This window comes from Sardina pilchardus, chromosome 22 (genome assembly GCF_963854185.1).
Source record: "Sardina pilchardus chromosome 22, fSarPil1.1, whole genome shotgun sequence".
Classification (NCBI taxonomy): Eukaryota; Metazoa; Chordata; class Actinopteri; order Clupeiformes; family Clupeidae; genus Sardina; species Sardina pilchardus.
The window spans coordinates 29,470,114-29,488,111 of record NC_085015.1 but is presented as its reverse complement, the minus strand read 5'-3'; the positions used below and the strand labels follow the sequence as shown (position 1 = coordinate 29,488,111).

The window sequence follows — 17,998 nt, the reverse complement described above, 5'->3', positions numbered from 1 at the left end:
AGAGAGGTCAGTGTGACCTCTTGCCTAGACCAGAGCAGAGCAGGAAGAGAAGCGTCACCTCTTGCCCAAAGCTGAGAAAGTGAGAGAAGAGAAGAGAGCGCATCACACCAAGAGTTTCCCTTTTCACCATCCAGCCACTCCCGACTCAGCAGGATCTCTTTACCTGAAAGTGGGTGTGGCGTCTAAAACTCTATAGTGTATTTCTTAGTCTATAACCATGTACAAATATATTAGATTGCAATGAAACTGTGATTAGGCTGTTGCCCACATTACAAGTATTAATTCAAGACCAAACATGGATGTATTATCATTTGTCATGAAACAGATACATTTTAGTTTCCAACATTAATTCATCAGAGGCATGGAGAGGGGGAGAAGAGGTGTGTCCGAGGGCCTTTAACCAAATGGCCGGCCACACACACAATGGGAACAGTTCAAATGCAAATAGATCACCTGGACACAAAGGAGTCTAGCTGTGAGGTCGTCTCCCCCGTCTTTCAAGAGGACTCATGCCTGAGCAAGTAATGTTACCCTAGAAAGTTATGTATGGGAAAATAAGATTATCCTATAAACTCATATATGGAAAATAACCCAGCTTTACAGTCGCCCAGTTGACACTGTGAAGTCATTATCTCATAAGTGTCAAAAATGAAAGCTGGCCATCCATATTCACATATTTGTCCATAGTGTCCAAAGGAATCTCTCAGAGTAGTTTTGACATTAGTTGACCGAGCTTCTCCGGTCTGAAACAAGTTCTCAGGATCAGGTGAGCATTGCTGTAGCGTGGAACATTCTTCTCGTGTAAAAGCAATCTGGAGTTGAGCAGAATCGTGAGAGTATCGTCTGTCTGCTGTAACATTAGAATATGAATAGTCTTTTGCTTTTCAATGAGTTGGGCATGTATATAGGGAAAAGACAGGAAAGAGAGAAAGAGCAAAACAAACAAACCAATATACAAATTTTTAAATAAATGGAATTAAACACATTCTGGTGTATCTCAAATTGAAAAAAATGTTTCATAAGATAAATCATCTTTGTCACTGGCATTATTTGCATACTGAATACAAATCTATCAAGAAAATCAAATCAAATAATCAAAGAATGTATATAAATGATTGGTTAAAAGGAAAGCAAATTAGTTCATCCCAGCAGTTAAAATTCGAAATTTCACTTGTGTGTGACTGTGTGTATGTGCTTTATCACTTCTGAGCACTGTAAGAAGTCAATATTTTAGCTATAAGAATAATTGTACCACCAACATCTGTCTATGTGCTTTGAAGCAAAACATTTACAGAATCTATGCCCTTTTATATAAGCATACAACAAGTCAGTATATAACATTTATCTTATACTTAAATGTGTAAATTCTTTTTAGAGTGAGCATGAATGTTAGTACAACTGTCTGCCACAGCAGTCAGCCATGTGTACGTCTCCTTGGCAGATCTGTGTGTACAACATTTGTTCAATTTAGAAGTAAATCAGTGTGTTAGCAATTCATTTGGAAAAATTAAGTAAGCATGAGTCATCCTTGATTGTTAAGCGTCACACAGGCATCCAAAATCCAACTCAATAGGGTTTAGTGTTAGTCAATAATCTGTAACATGCACACCTAAGGAATTATCTCTCTATCAGGGGCTTATCTGTAGTCATAAAATATTTTACCTCATATCCATAACTCTTTGGCTCATGGACCGTTTAACGACAACAATTTGTTTATATCAGACTAGGCCTAGTTTTTCACGCAGAGGCTCTTTTGGCTTGGTGATAACAACACTGGTATAAAGCAAGGATTATTTCGTTTGGCTAGCCCTCAAAATGAGTACATATCAAAAAAATGTAAAGAATAAGCATACTACTGGCATTGGTAGGTGCTTTCAAACAGAAACACTTAAAGGTCTATCCCTCTACAGGGGCATACAACAAAGCCAGTACATATCGTATCATCTTCAAATTAAATAAACAAAAACTCATTGTCTGGATATGTGACTAACAAATTTCTCATCAGAGAAAACAACCTCGAGAGGGCACTGTTACAGGAGATGGCTATGTATTAAAAGGTGTTAAGACCCGGCTGAACAGTCTAATTATCCGTGATGTCTCATTTTTAACTGCAGATTTGATCATAGTGAGAAGTTCATCTTGCAAACCGTTTTGTTGTTTGTGAGGAGGCTTGTTTCGCTCGCGGCGCTTCAGGTAATATGGCGGAGGTTTCCCCAATCCGAGGGTCCAGCATTGTTGCTCGTCATGGCCCACTTTATGGCACGAATTGCAGAATCTGCTCGCTTTGGGTCCGCGTTTGTGGCCTTGTCGTTTCTTGACCAAGCCTTGGCTGTTTGTGTCCACGTGTCTCACTGAGGCCACAGCGCATTCGTCAGGTAGAGGTCCATTTTCAGGAGAGACAGACCTACTGGTGCTTGGGTTGTCTTGCAAAACAACAATGTCTGGGACCTCATTAGAAATATCAGCATCTCTCACATCAGAACAAGATGGCAACGAAGTTGGCAAAGTAGAGTTATCAGAAATATCGGTGTTCACAACATCTTTTTCATCAGTCATTTGCATTGAATTGCGAAGTGTTTCAATTTCATTCATTTTCTTTTGCAATATTAAAGACACGAGGCCTTCCACCATTGAAGGCTGTATATCACGTTTCCCCGCCTCAGTGCACGCCCAGAAATCATATATCTCCAACTCGCTAGAGTGAATTGTGATTCCTTCATGTGCTAGTTTGTCTAATGTGCCTTTGTATTTTAATGTTGTTCTCCATGCAGATAATACCACATTTTCAGGTGTGTTGTTCCTTAAGAGGACCATAGCTGCGAGAGTTATTTTTTCTGAATATTATGGTGAAATGTTAACATCAATGCACGTCTTCAAGAAATGTTAAATGTACTCACCAAATTTCACAGATAGAATCAAATCACTCACGACGACGATTCGCTGTTGTTGAGTAGAGACGTTTACATCTATTGTTTAAGGCGCGGACCGACGTAACTGGAATGCTTGTTTTAAAAGCAGTTTCAGATCACTAAAGGGATGTCACCAACTGTAAAGTAGGGCAAAATATACGACAATATATTTCCCACTTTTATACGTGTTCTGTCTACGTCCGGCGCTTCGATGAGGTTGAATTGGACTGTAAAAATATCTGAGAAGTTAGATGGCAATTGTATTAGGAATTTCACCAAGAATCTGACTCCATAGATTGTATTGTACCTCTAATACATTACCAAATAACTATTTTGTTTAACTATGGCAGAGATTGGAATGGCACACTAAACTTGTAGAGATATGCAAACTGAGCGAGGAGAATTAACCATTTATTAGGCCTTGAGCCTTGGGTAAGAGTAAAAGTATCAGTAATTATCCTTAAACAAAGTAACAAAGGATAAGTAATCTTAACCTCAAAACAAACAATAAACTTGGACTTAAACCTTAACAAGTTACCAAGTTAAAATGCTACATACACCAGATAAAACAATATATCAAATAATGAAAATAACAAACCCCATAAAGAAATCAAAAGATAGATAGATAGAGAGAGAGAGAGAGAGAAAAGGCAGGGAGAGAGAGAGAGAGAGAGAGAGAGAGAGGGGCAGAGAGGTCAGTGTGACCTCTTGCCTAGACCAGAGCAGAGCAGGAAGAGAAGCGTCACCTCTTGCCCAAAGCTGAGAAAGTGAGAGAAGAGAAGAGAGCGCATCACACCAAGAGTTTCCCTTTTCACCATCCAGCCACTCCCGACTCAGCAGGATCTCTTTACCTGAAAGTGGGTGTGGCGTCTAAAACTCTATAGTGTATTTCTTAGTCTATAACCATGTACAAATATATTAGATTGCAATGAAACTGTGATTAGGCTGTTGCCCACATTACAAGTATTAATTCAAGACCAAACATGGATGTATTATCATTTGTCATGAAACAGATACATTTTAGTTTCCAACATTAATTCATCAGAGGCATGGAGAGGGGGAGAAGAGGTGTGTCCGAGGGCCTTTAACCAAATGGCCGGCCACACACACAATGGGAACAGTTCAAATGCAAATAGATCACCTGGACACAAAGGAGTCTAGCTGTGAGGTCGTCTCCCCCGTCTTTCAAGAGGACTCATGCCTGAGCAAGTAATGTTACCCTAGAAAGTTATGTATGGGAAAATAAGATTATCCTATAAACTCATATATGGAAAATAACCCAGCTTTACACCGCACATCGTCCACCACGCATGCAAACATCCACCCACCCACCACGCACGCAACATCCACCCACCCACAATGCCCCCCCCAATGCCCCCCCCCCCCAGGCGAACCCACACACCACCTCTGAACCGCGCGTCGGAGCAGCATGGCCGAGCATGGCCAGCCAGAGTCCGCCCACAGGCGGCGCCACCCATCCGCAGACACCCCCCACCACCATCCGCGAGCAGAGAGAAGTGTTACATCGTGCTACATTTTAGACATTAAGATTTCCAGCAGATGGAGAACTCTAATGTGTCTTGACAGTGAAATTGTGCCGTCATTCGTAAGATCAAAATAAGGCATTCTAAATGGAATGTGATGCGATTAAGCTGTTCAGATCCTTTCCAGGTGTCTTGTAGACGTATGCGTGCCGACAGGGATCCTTATCAATTTTACCAGTAGGCCTATGGACATTTAATCTGGAAAGGCAAGGTATTCGACTAGCAAACAGAATAGGGTGACCGGATGTACTGGACAGTCCCGATTTTGAGATGCATGTTCTGAGTCCCGACAAAAGCCTTTCGGGACGCTAAAATGTGCTGGTTTATACCAACCACTACTAAAGTGTGGTCTTGTAATACTATAGCCTAAAGCCTCCGGCCTATGATGTCGTGGAAAATATACGAGTGGTGTGGACTGTGGAGCCCTACTCTGAGCCATAGCCATCCTTTTCAGAAGGGACCTTTGATTACCGCTTAATGAACTCTGAAAACCCCTTTGTTGAAGTGATTGTTCTGCTGAAAGCTATGGCGGCTGGAACAGGACAGAGGACCTGAATCTCAAGCGCCAACACATCAAGCAGTCTGGGTAGCTAGGTCAGTGGCAGGAACCGCACTCCTCCTAACTGTCAGCTTTTCTCAATGAGAACAGTATCTATGAGGCTTTTCAATCAGGTTTCAGGGCATTTCACAGTACTGAGTCTGCTCTACTAAAAGTGACCAATGACCTGTTGTTGAATGCTGACTCTGGAAACTGTTCTGTTTTGGTCTTGCTAGATTTAAGTGTGGCTTTTGATACTGTGGACCATGATATACTCATTGAGCGTCTGGAGCACTGTGTTGGAATCAGGGGATTGGCTCTCCATTGGTTTATTTCATACATAAAGCACAGAACTTACACAGTCAACATTGGTTCATGCTCCTCTGCACCCGCCGCTATGACCTCTGGGGTCCCGCAGGGGTCTATTTGGGCCCTCTTCTCTTTTCTCTATACATGCTTCCACTAGGTCAAATCATTCGCAAACATAATGTCTCTTTTCACTGCTATGCGGATGATCTACAATTATATTTACCTCTGTCCACTGGAAACCAGTGTGCTATTGATAAGCTTAATGACTGTATCAGGCAGTTAAATGCCAACAAGACTGAGGTTATTCTGTTTGGTCCTACCAAACAAACGGAAGGCCTGAGAGGAACCCTGGGCCCTCTTACCCCATCTTTGAAGCCACAGGTCAGAAATCTTGGAGTGATCTTTGATACTGATCTAAAATTTGATAAACAGATAAATGCCGTTGTAAAGGGCAGCTTCTTTCAACTCAAAACAATAGCTAAATTAAAATCATTTTTAACTGCAGTAGATCTGGAAAAAGTCATACATGCTTTTATCACCTCCAGATTAGACTATTGCAATGCCCTTTATACTGGAATTAATGAATCATCTCTTTCAAGACTACAATTGGTACAGAATGCAGCAGCTAGACTGCTTACCGGGACAAGAAAACAACAACACATCACTCCTGTACTGGCAGCCTTGCACTGGCTTCCTGTTAGATTTAGAATCCAGTATAAAGTGGCATTGACTGTTTTTAAATCACTACATGGGCAGGCCCCAGGTTATGTATCAGACATGATAAACTCTTACACTCCATCACGAGCACTAAGGTCTGCATCCCACGCGCGCCTGGACACACCCCGTTCCCACACCCAGAAGGGTGACCGTGCTCTCAGCATCCATGCACCACGCCTCTGGAACAGTCTACCACATGATCTTAAATCAGCATCATCTGTCACTGCTTTTAAATCTCTTCTTAAAACCTATTTATTCAGACTAGCTTTTAATAGTCTTTGAGTTCCTGTGGAACAATTGGATGTTGATGCCACATGTATCCTTGTCTATGTGTATGTCTTTCTCTGTTGTTGTGTATGTGAATTGTGTTAATCTGTGTATTTTTACCTGTGAAGCACTTTGGCATGAAATGTGCTATACAAATTAAACTTACTTACTTACTTACTTACTTACTAATGTTGGCCTTAGGAAGCACTAGCATGAGCCCTGACAGCCTTAGCCCAGCACTGTGAAGATTTGAGTTGCCTTCTGCTCACACTTGAATTTCCCCTTGGGGATCGATAATGTATCTATCTATCTATCTATCTATCTATCTCTTCCCTTTCCCCACATATTATAAGAACATTTGTACGCTTGTTTCACTGCAACCCGCATTTCTGACTGCTCCGTTCCAATTGGTTGACTCAATTGTCTGGGTTGAACATGGACCCAATCTCAGACCCAATCCCAAACCGCAAATTGCTAATTTTAAAGATAGGTAAGGTGATTGCTGACACGCTGAAGGTAGATCACCTGAAGCCCCCTGAAGATCGATTTCCTGAAGCCAAATAGTGGAATGTGGAAAGTTGTAAAGGAGATGCACAACTACAATTTAGACCTTCTAGTGGTCAGTGACAGCAGTTGATGAGTGACGAGTCACCAGCCGGGCACACCATCAGGAACATACAAGGTTAACACGGTGGCCGACAGGTGCAAACAATGTGCAAATTATGAAAACACATGCAAATCAACAAACCACGTGCAAAAAGACAAAACACAAAACGACTTAGGAACACACGTGGACATCATTTAGAAAATGCGCTTTACATTTCAGAAACAAGCTGATCCTCTCCACGCAATACACTGGGTGAAAAGGGTCTGAATCAGGGGATATTCATCGTGATATATTTCCTGATATGTGGAATATCAGGGAATATATTGGTTGATATGCTCCTGATATTTTTGTCCCATTTCGCATATCCGGAGCATATCAAAACTCCTGAATGGCACTGCGACGACATGCCAGATATCCTGACTTCATATACTCACCAGATATGATCCATGTTTCAAGTATTAGCTACTTATATGACCCAAGATATCTCTGGTATTTGTTGCCATATATCCCCTGATATGTCAAACATGACACTACGCATATACTGCCCAGATACTGCCAGGCAGAGCTAATTTCACAGGCATTAATGTGCATGCCTTTATTAGTTATATATTTAATAGTTTTGATTATTTAAATGAGTTATGCCCTATATGAAATAGTTTTAAATGTGGGATAGGCCTACATCACCAACACTGAGCTTATTGTTACACCCACAGCCATTCAACATTTCAATATTTCATTGATTGTATAAATTATTATTACATTATTATATTAATTTTACATAAACTTAATTACATTATTTACTTTGCACCTGCATTATTACACCTACTAAATCCCAGTGACTTAATCTAAACATTTAAATTCATATACGACAGGCAATAAAATTTGTTACATGGTCTTTATTGTATTTATCAAGAAATACTCAAATCAATATGGCTTGGGTACTGACACTCGCCGCCTGTCAATGACCTGTCTCGAGTGAGAACAAGACTTCTGCTTGACCTCAGTGGTTTCAACAGTCCATGGGCGTGAAATGTCCTTTAAATCATGTTGAGTCCTTGTCCGTACTCTTCTGGTATAGTTGTCCTGCAGGGAAGGCAGAGGTGCTCTGATGGGGATCCCTTTGGCAGTAAAGGTCAGGTGTCTGCAAAAAGAGAAACAAAGCATATATTGTACATGAATATAATTAATGTAAACTACTCAGTTTGTGTGACAAATAAAAGCAAACCCACAAGAGCCTAGAAGTCAGGTGCAATAGTTAGGAATAAAGTTGGGGTACACTTAGAAATGTCCGGTGCATTTATTTTGATCAAGGGGACATTTCGAAGTGACCCTACACTTCCGAACAGTAGTATATCTGTGTGCATACCTAATTGCAACACTGTCTGCAGAAGCTCTTGCCTTCTTGCGTAGACCACCTTTCTGATGCCTAGCACAGATCATACCCCATCTGATGTGCAGTACCAGCCTCTGGCTCCAGGCTGGGGTTGCTGGAGGGCACCTAAAATAAATAAATAAAAAAACAGCAATTGCCATAAATTATGTTATTGTTGATTAATATCAAAGTATTAAAACAAAAGGTAAGTCAATCAGGTGTACAAACATACATATATATATATATATATATATATATATATATATATATATATAATTACCTTATGAAGGCCTTTCCATCATCACCATCAATGTTAATTCTTGATATCAGTTTATTTGTGAGGGTTTCTGTCAATAGAAGATATGATTTAACACAATTATACATTCTGTACAATACATTTGAAATAGTGATTATGATCAGTTTGGCATATATTCACAACACTTACCACCAACATAATGGTAAACATGGCTAAATTTCTAAATTCAAGACTATTACAAATAGCCGCATATTCATGCATTACACTGCACGTATGTCAAACAAATTAGTATGGACAGTAACATACCCCATAGCCCTCATTCAAAACACAAAGACACTTACAGCATGTTGAGGGCAGCATCCATGGCTTCCAGACAAAGTCAAGTAGCATGTAGTAGTAGAAGGACAGACCGACTTTGTCCTGGACTATTGAGCCCACTACACGACATGAAAAAAGGGGATAAACTAACCACAGTAACAGACACAAATACATGCACACATATTATAATGCTATATGTGATACTACGTGTGTGCGTGTGTGTGTCTGTTTCTACCTGGTGAGTGTAGGCTACTCTTGATTGGAACTTTTTTCTTATGGAACTGGCACACATTTGGAATATTCCAGACTGCACTCGATGGTCTCAGGACAGCAGTCGTCACAACTCACCGCCTGCAAACAGGGAACAGAGGGAGACTAGGATTAATAACCTGAAAATACCATCACTGAAACACTACTGCCCTCACATGCATCTCACATACTTTTGCACAAGGTCAGGTATAAGCAAATAGGGGCTATGAAATGAAGAACATGTTGCCTAATGCTATCAAAATAGCCTACTTTGACAAGATTTGAGTCATTAAACTAATGCCCCCCATTCAAGCTTCAGTGAAAAGACTACAAGCTGTCAACAATCTTACCCAAATCTTGTCAAAGTCTTCTGGTGTAAGGATGGCTTAACACTACGTTACCTTTCACAAACTAAAGATCCCTGGCATTTACTTCGGAATTGACGTGGGTCAGCCGCCTGTCTCTGTAACGTTAAAGTTCACGTCAGCAGCAGCCACTTTAAATGTAAGGTATAGCTTCTAGCTAGGTTAGCTAACATTCAAGACTGATAGCCTAGACCATTTCATTTAAACTAAAACTTTACATTCATAACGACATCTCAGACAGACTTATGATATTACTACCATTCCATAATGGTAAAGTTAGTTATTGGAAAAGTTAGCAGCTAACATTAATTTGTAACAGCTAACGTTAGCGATGTTAGCTCGCTAGCTAATTCATAACGTTAGCTAATTCTAACATGACAGTTGACGGTTAACATTAGTGCTACATTATAAATAAAAAAAACCCTGTATTTTTCTAATTAATTCCAGTTTTCAATTAGCATACAAAAGTACTGTAGTTCTTACCTTGGATATGAGGACGGCAGAGTTTGTACAGCTTCAGATACATGACAGAAAAATGACGGTTGAACTGAAGTCGGACTCGGCAGCAGTGGTTGGATTTTAAAAGTCAGTTGGGTGGGGAAGTGCGTGCGCATGCTGATAAGCATCCGTTATATTTTAAGAAATCGTGGAAATTAGACATAGCCTACTGTTGGCATATTTTAAACTGTTACATTAAAATCACTACCAAACTCATAAAATCGAATATCTAACATAATAGCTTGTCTAAGGATGATAGACCTATTAATCCAGAAATGGTGTGCATGACTTGTGCTTTGAGTATCGCACCCCTGATTTCTGATTAGCAAATCAGGAGTCGAAATAAATAATATTTCCACTGATTCTTAAAAACTCAAGATATGATCAAAATTGTTCCTGATATGCTGCATGTCATACAAAATATCCGGACGGCATATCCCCTGATTCAGAGCCTTTTCACCCAGTGATAGGATAACGCTAAACGAATCATCATCTTGTTTTCAAATAACAGGATGCGTTACCGTCGCAACTTCTGGTCGCATGTCAGTCATCATTATGTTAAGCCCTGTGATTGGGCCGCTGGTGCTGGGGGTTCTCAACTTCCTGGCTCAATGGATCGTGCCTAGACTGCCCCGCCAGCCAAATTACATTTGCTGCCGCTAGGGGCGTCTAGATTTCTAGGCTAGGGATAACTATGTTGTGTGGCAGAATAACACTTGCTTAATTTGCATTGAGCTCAATGAGCATCAAACATAGGCTAACTGGAAAAAACACCAACTGGCCTTTAAAAATAAAAATAAATATCACTCAGACAGTCAGAAACATTGAATTCCAAACTTTGAGGGACTAATATCCGATTTCTTCTCTGATTCTACTCCTTGATGCACGGCTCCTCCGTGTGTATGGGGCTATTGCGATGGTAAACTGGCTTTGAAGCATAACGTTTCACTTCAGTTGACATTCACGGAAGTTATGGTTACAGTTTTTCTCAATTGTTTACACACAATTTCTGGTACTTGAGACACAATTCCCATAATATGTAGCTCATGCACCAACCTCCTGAACCGATTCTGCTGAACTAAGCACAATTTCTGCTTCACACTCAAATTGCATTTCTAAAACACACTGGCCCTCATTTATCAACCGAGCATAGAAACCAGCGTACATCTGAGCACAGAAATCATCTATACGACGGGGCTCACGTGTGATTCATCAAACTTTCGTATCACTCCAATTCCAGCGTAAGAATACGTGTGTTGATAAATGTGGCAGCTGGAAACAAGCGTGATTTAAATATCACGCCCCATATTATGCTCGTTTTAATGACTAAAAATGTTATGATCTAAAATTTACGACATGAAGGTGCATTATACGTCCAAAAGAGATCATTAGTGATCTCGAGCCACAGTCACGTCCAGCTGAACCTTGTTCATTTTGACAGATAGGCCTAGAAGCTGCCATCATGGAAGGCGGGAAACTAGAGCGATTTAAGCGCAACAGACTTTATTTTCGCAGAGAGAACGCATCATACTATAAATACATTCATTACAAAATCATACAACACTGAAATTTGCCCTTTGAAAAAAATAATTTAAAATACATAATTCATAAATGTTGCGTTTGCCAAAGAGAAAGTAGGCTATAATCATCTCCTATGGCTATTCTAAGCAATCAAATGTGTCAATATAATATGCTACATTAAAGCAAATGGGCTGCACATGTACAGGAAATGTGTTATGTCCGAGATAGTCCATAAATTCAACTCATCAACTTTGTAATCCATCGACGATTTACTGCTGCACAGTGCTATGCCGCCTGAAAAACTTGCGTAGCCTACGCGAGTTCAGACTAGATGTGAGATTTGAGCGTATAGCAGCAATCACGTTCACATTGATAAATGCCATACTTTGCGTGGAAACAAGCGTACGCCTGGTTTTGGTCGTACGCACGTTTCATAAATGAGGGCCACTGTTTTCAAACCACTACACGCAATTATCTGCATTTCTCTCAATTTTCATGAAGAAATTCTCTTGTTTTCACAAAGAACACACTGCCATTCAAATTCTAACTGCCCTACCATGCACACTGACTCATCAGATGGGCAAACACCTGTCACACAGTTAAACAATTAGCAATCAGAGCTTTAGTATTACAGCAGTAGTACAGGCAGAGGCAGGGCCAGAGGAGTGAGAGTAAGACGAGGAGGACGGGGAGGCCAAGGACCGTAATTTCTGATGAGACCCGAGCCACTAGAACATTGCAGTGCTGCGTATCAATGCAGTACAGTACCGTACAGTGCAATACAGCTCAATGAGCACAGTAGTACAGTATTGCCTGTGGGCTGTTCTGTAGGACTGTAAAAATAAAGTATTTGGGGAAAGTATTCCTACTTTGTATTCCTACAGTTTACAGTATTTTACTATTTGTTTGGCAGCTGAAAGATTACCAACAAAAGGCTGTCTCCTGACCAGGAAACTGAAATCATGAGCATTGTCCTAGAAGAAAACGCTATAACATACATACAAAAAAAAAAAAAGACAATAATGAGATATTTCAAAATATTGATAGGGTAAGCATATCAACTTACTGTATCAGCTTATCTACTGGTATCTACTGTTTGTAGTGTAACACTGAACAAAAAAAGGCATTATGATGAATGGAGAAGAAGTGTTTTCAATTCATCGCAGTGTTTCACACTGAGCACATCAGTGTTCAACTGGGCCTTGTTTATAAATGTCTTGATATATGATGGTCTGTGTGTGTCTTTTGAAAACAAAACACCATTTTGAGGAGAAAGTACATTGTTTTGAAGGTAGTTTTGCCCATTGTGTGTGTGTTTTTGGATTTGTGTGTAGAGTTCTGAGAGTATGAGGCATGTTTTCAGAAAATGTGTGTTAACAATCCAGAAAAACTGTAATAGTCACTGGCTGCAAGGCAATTAATTATTCATTTGGATGTGCAAAAAAATGTGAGGGGGCGCTAAATCAGCTAAAATGCACCGTTTTATTCTCCAGCACAATATAGAGTTGTGAAATAACATCTGAGCATTTCTTTACATACCATAATTGCATACTTTCTATGGTAACATTACAGAACAAATTCTCTGTTCATCCATTCTATGACCGCTTTAAGATGACCAAGTTGGCCACTTACCAGGTGAGCTTGTCTCACTCTACAATTATATACTGTACAATCATAAGAGCCAAGTGGCAACAGCAGGTCCCAGCTGTTGAATCTTTGAATAACTGATTAACTGTTCGAGAACATCCTTATTCAGTTATTCTTATGGAATGTGACAAAAGTTTAACATCAGGGAAGCAAATTTAAATGATTGGCTAAGTGCAAAGTCTTAAACATAACTTAAATTAGGCAATATCAATTTGCTGATTCAACACCATAGGCAATACATTGAATCACATTGATGAGACAACTCAATATGCCTCATAGCTATAGCTATGTCCACCATTCAGATTAGGGACCCTTGTCCTGTGCATAACTAAAATTTAGAAATGCAGCTATAGCTCAGCCTTACTTCTGATAACATATAAAAAGAACATCTTCAAAATTACAAATGACAGTAACCTATAATGCTTTGAGGTAGAATAGAAAAACAGAAAAAGACCCAACTATACCATTTGTCCATCTGTGTTGAGCCTCAGAGGGGTTAGGTATGGATCAAAGATCATGTGACTGGTCTCTACATTCACTGGAGACTGTCTTTTCCCAACAGAACATAAGTTCCATGCAGAGTTTACTAATCCCCAGAATGATGGTACTGCAAAAGAAAGTGTGGAGAGAGAGAGAGAGAGATAGAAACATTCAGTATGTGCTGTTATGTGCTATGTTTCTACTGCGCTGTGCATGATCTCATGTAGAATGAGTATGCCTTACAGCTCATGTGTCTTTATTTAAGCAATAAGCCCAGAGTGGCCGTGGTTTATGCTGAATTTAGAACAGCTAAGAGGCGTTGTTAGGCACGGAATTATCCGTTTTAGAATAGTATAATAGACAACTAAAACTACATTAGCCAAAAACACAAGCAAGAAGATGAGTGACCCATACGGAGTGTCTGTTCAGCAAGGTTAGAGGTCAGAGGAAGGAAATAGATGGACAAACTAGACAACTATGATTTGCCTACTTTGGTGAAGGAGATACAGTATAGGATCTTCCTTCCATTCTGAGCTACAAAAGCAAGTGACAACATGAGACAAAAGTATAAAAGCCGAGCACAAAGTTTTAAAAGCAGCTTGCTTCGAGAACCAATGCTCTGCAATGAATTAAAGCCACACTTCTTCAGTATTCTTTCACTTTGTCCAAATTATTCTGAGTTTTAATCAGTAGATTGGAATTTGACACAACATAATTTGTGGCCTGTACAGGAAACTGTGAAGGACCTGAGAAGGACAGACAGTTAAGACTTTATCACGGCATCATTTACAGTTTTTGCCTATTGCCTACACACGTTTTGCAGCATTTGGCTCATTATGTCAAAACTCTACACACAGCTATATAAGACATAATACTTGGGGATAAACAACTCACATCTATGTCAAAATGAAACTGCAATCAAAACATAACACTCCTTTCTAAAAACTAAATTCTTGCAACAAAACTAAACACACAAGCACCATTTGAATCACCCTTCCATATCACCAGTAACACACTGATGCACTTTATTTAAAACACTGCCGTCTTTGTGTTTCTATTTTTTTTTTTTATCTTATTTGGTCATTTTCTCAGCCCTCGTCTTCTGTAAAACTCAAAAGTTGTAATCAATCAAGTTTATACAAAAAACAAACATTCTTACAGAAATAAAGAGAAATAGAAACGTCAAATATAGCAACAAAACAAAAGTAAAAAAACCCTATTTGTTTATTAACTATTAGTTAATGGTTTGTTCATCATTAGTAATTAATTGTTCGTGCATAATTTATCATCACTTAAGCATTTGTTCATAAAGTTATGATTGGTTTGTTCATAGTGAATAAGCTTATATCCGCTCAGTTAAAAACATATACAACTATGCAAGAATGTCTTCTACTACACACTGTTAAGCATGTTATTAAATGCTGTGTTCTTAATTTTAAAGCATAATTCCTAAATTAACTCACACAATTATAGCAAACACGCGCATCTGTTTTATATTTCTGAATTTATAGCCACAATAGCAATGGGCAGGGGTAGTGTAGTGAATAAGGCATTGGGCTAGCATGCTGTAAGCCTCAGAGTTGGGGGTTCAATCCCCAGGTGCCACCATTGTGGCCTTGCTCTTTAATTTCATTGATAGTGTAAGTCTCTTTGGATGAAAGTGTCTGCTAAACGAATAAATGCAACTGTAACCTTTATAACTCATTTGTAAATATGTAACAAGGCATATACAGTCCACACTTTAGATGAGCTCACAATTATCATTAACTAACCACTTTTAACTCCTGAGTTAATCATGAATTACAGAATTAACATAGGAGTAATACTTTACAAATGATGATCAAAGCATTTACTAATAGTTTGTAACTGGTTCATAATAGGAAGATGATTTCATTTATAAATGGTTGTTTCATTATTTCTAAGGTATAAACCATGTATTTACAAACATTTGTTTTATCTACTAACAAACCATTCATAACTTTGTGAACAAATGCTTTACTGATGATGAATTATGCATGAACAATAAATTACTAACGATGTACAATGATGAACAAATCATTAACTAATAAGTAACAAATGCTTAATAAATGATGAATTGTGTGTAGTTGTTTTATAATAATATTATTACCGCTATGGTTACACTGTGTGTAAAGTATAATACAAGAAGTTTAGGTATTGAGGCTTTGATGATGTAAGCATTTGATTTTAGTGTGTAAGCAATTGGCAAAAACGGTAAACTAAGGTAAGGAACTTTTGCTTAAATAGCAGCTATCTCCTCTGACCAAGCTATATACTGAGTTATGAATATTTGTCTTGAAAGTCCTCCAGTAAAAGAATCTTGCTAAAACAAAAGACAAAGGTGGGAATTCTCCCATGTGCGTGAGTGTGCGTAAGTCAATACAATTATATAAATAAATAAAATAAAAATCACCAAGATATTGGCATGGTTTTATTTCAGTTAGCCTATAAGCTGGTTTCATTCTCGTTTTTAGACTAGAAAAGCTAAGTTTTTCAGCAAAATGTGTTCATGGCCGTACAGTGTAGACCTCCCACTGTTTCAAAACACACACACAAAAAAATCCACGATTTTAGCACAAGTAACTTAAATGGTAATTTTTCTCAGAAACGCCTGTTGCAACAAGCGACTGGTTTTGCCGTGGACAGTCACATATGTGTATTATCTCGAAATAATGAGATACTACTGTATCTTGAAATAACGAGATATGATCTCAAATTAACAAGATATGATGATCTCAAAAAAAAAATCTTCACTTGCAGTTCAGGGCTTCCGTACAGAGCCCGGGAAGGGTCAGGTGGGTGAATATTTTTAAGTGCACTTTTGCGTTCCCTCGCAAGGGCCCTCATTTATCAAACGAGCGTACGACAAAAAACGGGCGTAAAACAGGCGTACGCTTGTTTCCACGCAAAGTATGTCATTTATCAATGTGAACGTGATCGATGACTATGCTCAAATCTCACGTCTAGTCTCAACTCGTGTACGCAAGTTTTTCAGGCGGCATAGCATCGTGTAGCAGTAAATCGGCGGTGCATTAGAAATTTGAATAGTTGAATTGATGGACTATCTCGGACATAACACCTTTCCTGTACATGTGCAGCCTATTTGCTGTAATGTAGCATGTTATATTGACACATTTCATGGCTCAGAATAGCCATAGGCGATGATTACTTTCTCTCTGGCAAACGCAACATTCATGAATTAGGCCTAGGCATATACATTATTTTCAAAGGTCAAATTTCAGTGTCGTACGGTTTTGTAATTAATGTATTAATAGTATGATGTGTTCTCTCTGCGAAAATAAAGTCTGTTGCGCTTAAATCGCTCTAGTTTCCCGCCTTCCTTGATGACAGCTTCTAGCTGTCAAAATGAACAAGGTTCAGCTGGACATCACTGTGGCTCGAGATCACTAATGATCCCAGCTAACAATTTCTGGTTAGGAGAACGTTTTTAGAACGTTTTTTTCCTGGTTAGGAAAACGTTGCCTGAAAGTTGCGAATGTTGCCACAAGGTTCCCCAGGAAAGTTTTCTTGACGAAAATACTACGTTTTTTTCTGGTTGTTTATTTTGGTTAGCAGAACGTTCTCCTACCCTTTAGGGAACTTTACTTTATTTGGTTGCATTAACGTTCCCCTAACCTCCCAGCAACAAAGTGTAAAGGGGGAAAAAATATGTAGAATTATCGTGACATCCTTGCATGGCTCGCTGCACACTCGCCGTCTGCGACGACAGCCTAGCTGTAACCTGGGAGAGCGAACGTCTCTGATGGCTAAGGCAATGATTATAGTATATGAATCTTCACTTACCATTAGCTGCTTGCTGAACTGCAACGAATACGGGCCGTTAATATGATTACGTGTCAGCTAAGTATTTAAATGCGGTTAGGTCTAATACTTTCTTGTCTACGGTGTCTTTTCCTATAATAAACGATTAGTCAGATCAAAACATAAGCAGAGCAGGCGCTAGCCTAACACACTGTTTCAACATTCAAAACTGGCTGTTTTTATTGCATCGTATGCCATTAAAAGTCCTCGGTTCAGAATTATGATGGATTTTGGTTTATTTTGTTTTAAATTGGGACTGGGAATTGTGGGATAGGCTGAGTGAACAGCACAGTATAGGCTATAACTTGGACTACGTGTTAATATAAAACAATTCTCCCCCGGGAACATTGTGCTGTTTAAGATGCAGTCTCAACCAGAGGAGGCTTCTATAAGACTACAGGTGAAGCAGTGCTTCACCAAAAAAAAAGTAAACATAAAAAATAAAAAAAAACCTTACAATAATCCCATTTTCACTGTTTTGAAACAGAAAGACAGTCATTAAGACGAGTTGTTTTCCTGAATTCAATTCTGTGAGTGACAACAGCGCCATCCCCACACCCG

At 39.2% G+C, this 17,998-nt stretch overlaps 1 protein-coding gene and 1 long non-coding RNA gene across 2 annotated transcripts in view; both read right to left on the bottom strand.

Annotated features, from left to right (window-relative positions):
* The window catches only part of ca10a (carbonic anhydrase Xa), a 158,749-nt gene that overhangs the window by 67,409 nt on the left and 73,342 nt on the right, over window positions 1-17,998 (bottom strand). Inside the window, exon 3 of the mRNA XM_062526053.1 lies at window positions 13,582-13,724. Within this exon, the coding sequence (XP_062382037.1) occupies window positions 13,582-13,724 (143 nt within the window). The remainder of the gene's footprint in view (window positions 1-13,581; window positions 13,725-17,998) is intronic.
* On the bottom strand, window positions 7,908-8,958 carry LOC134070687 (uncharacterized). The gene is made up of 4 exons (XR_009936956.1): window positions 8,861-8,958; window positions 8,544-8,610; window positions 8,258-8,389; window positions 7,908-8,032 (listed from the first exon to the last, which is right to left on the bottom strand). It is a non-coding gene; the product is annotated as an uncharacterized LOC134070687 (long non-coding RNA).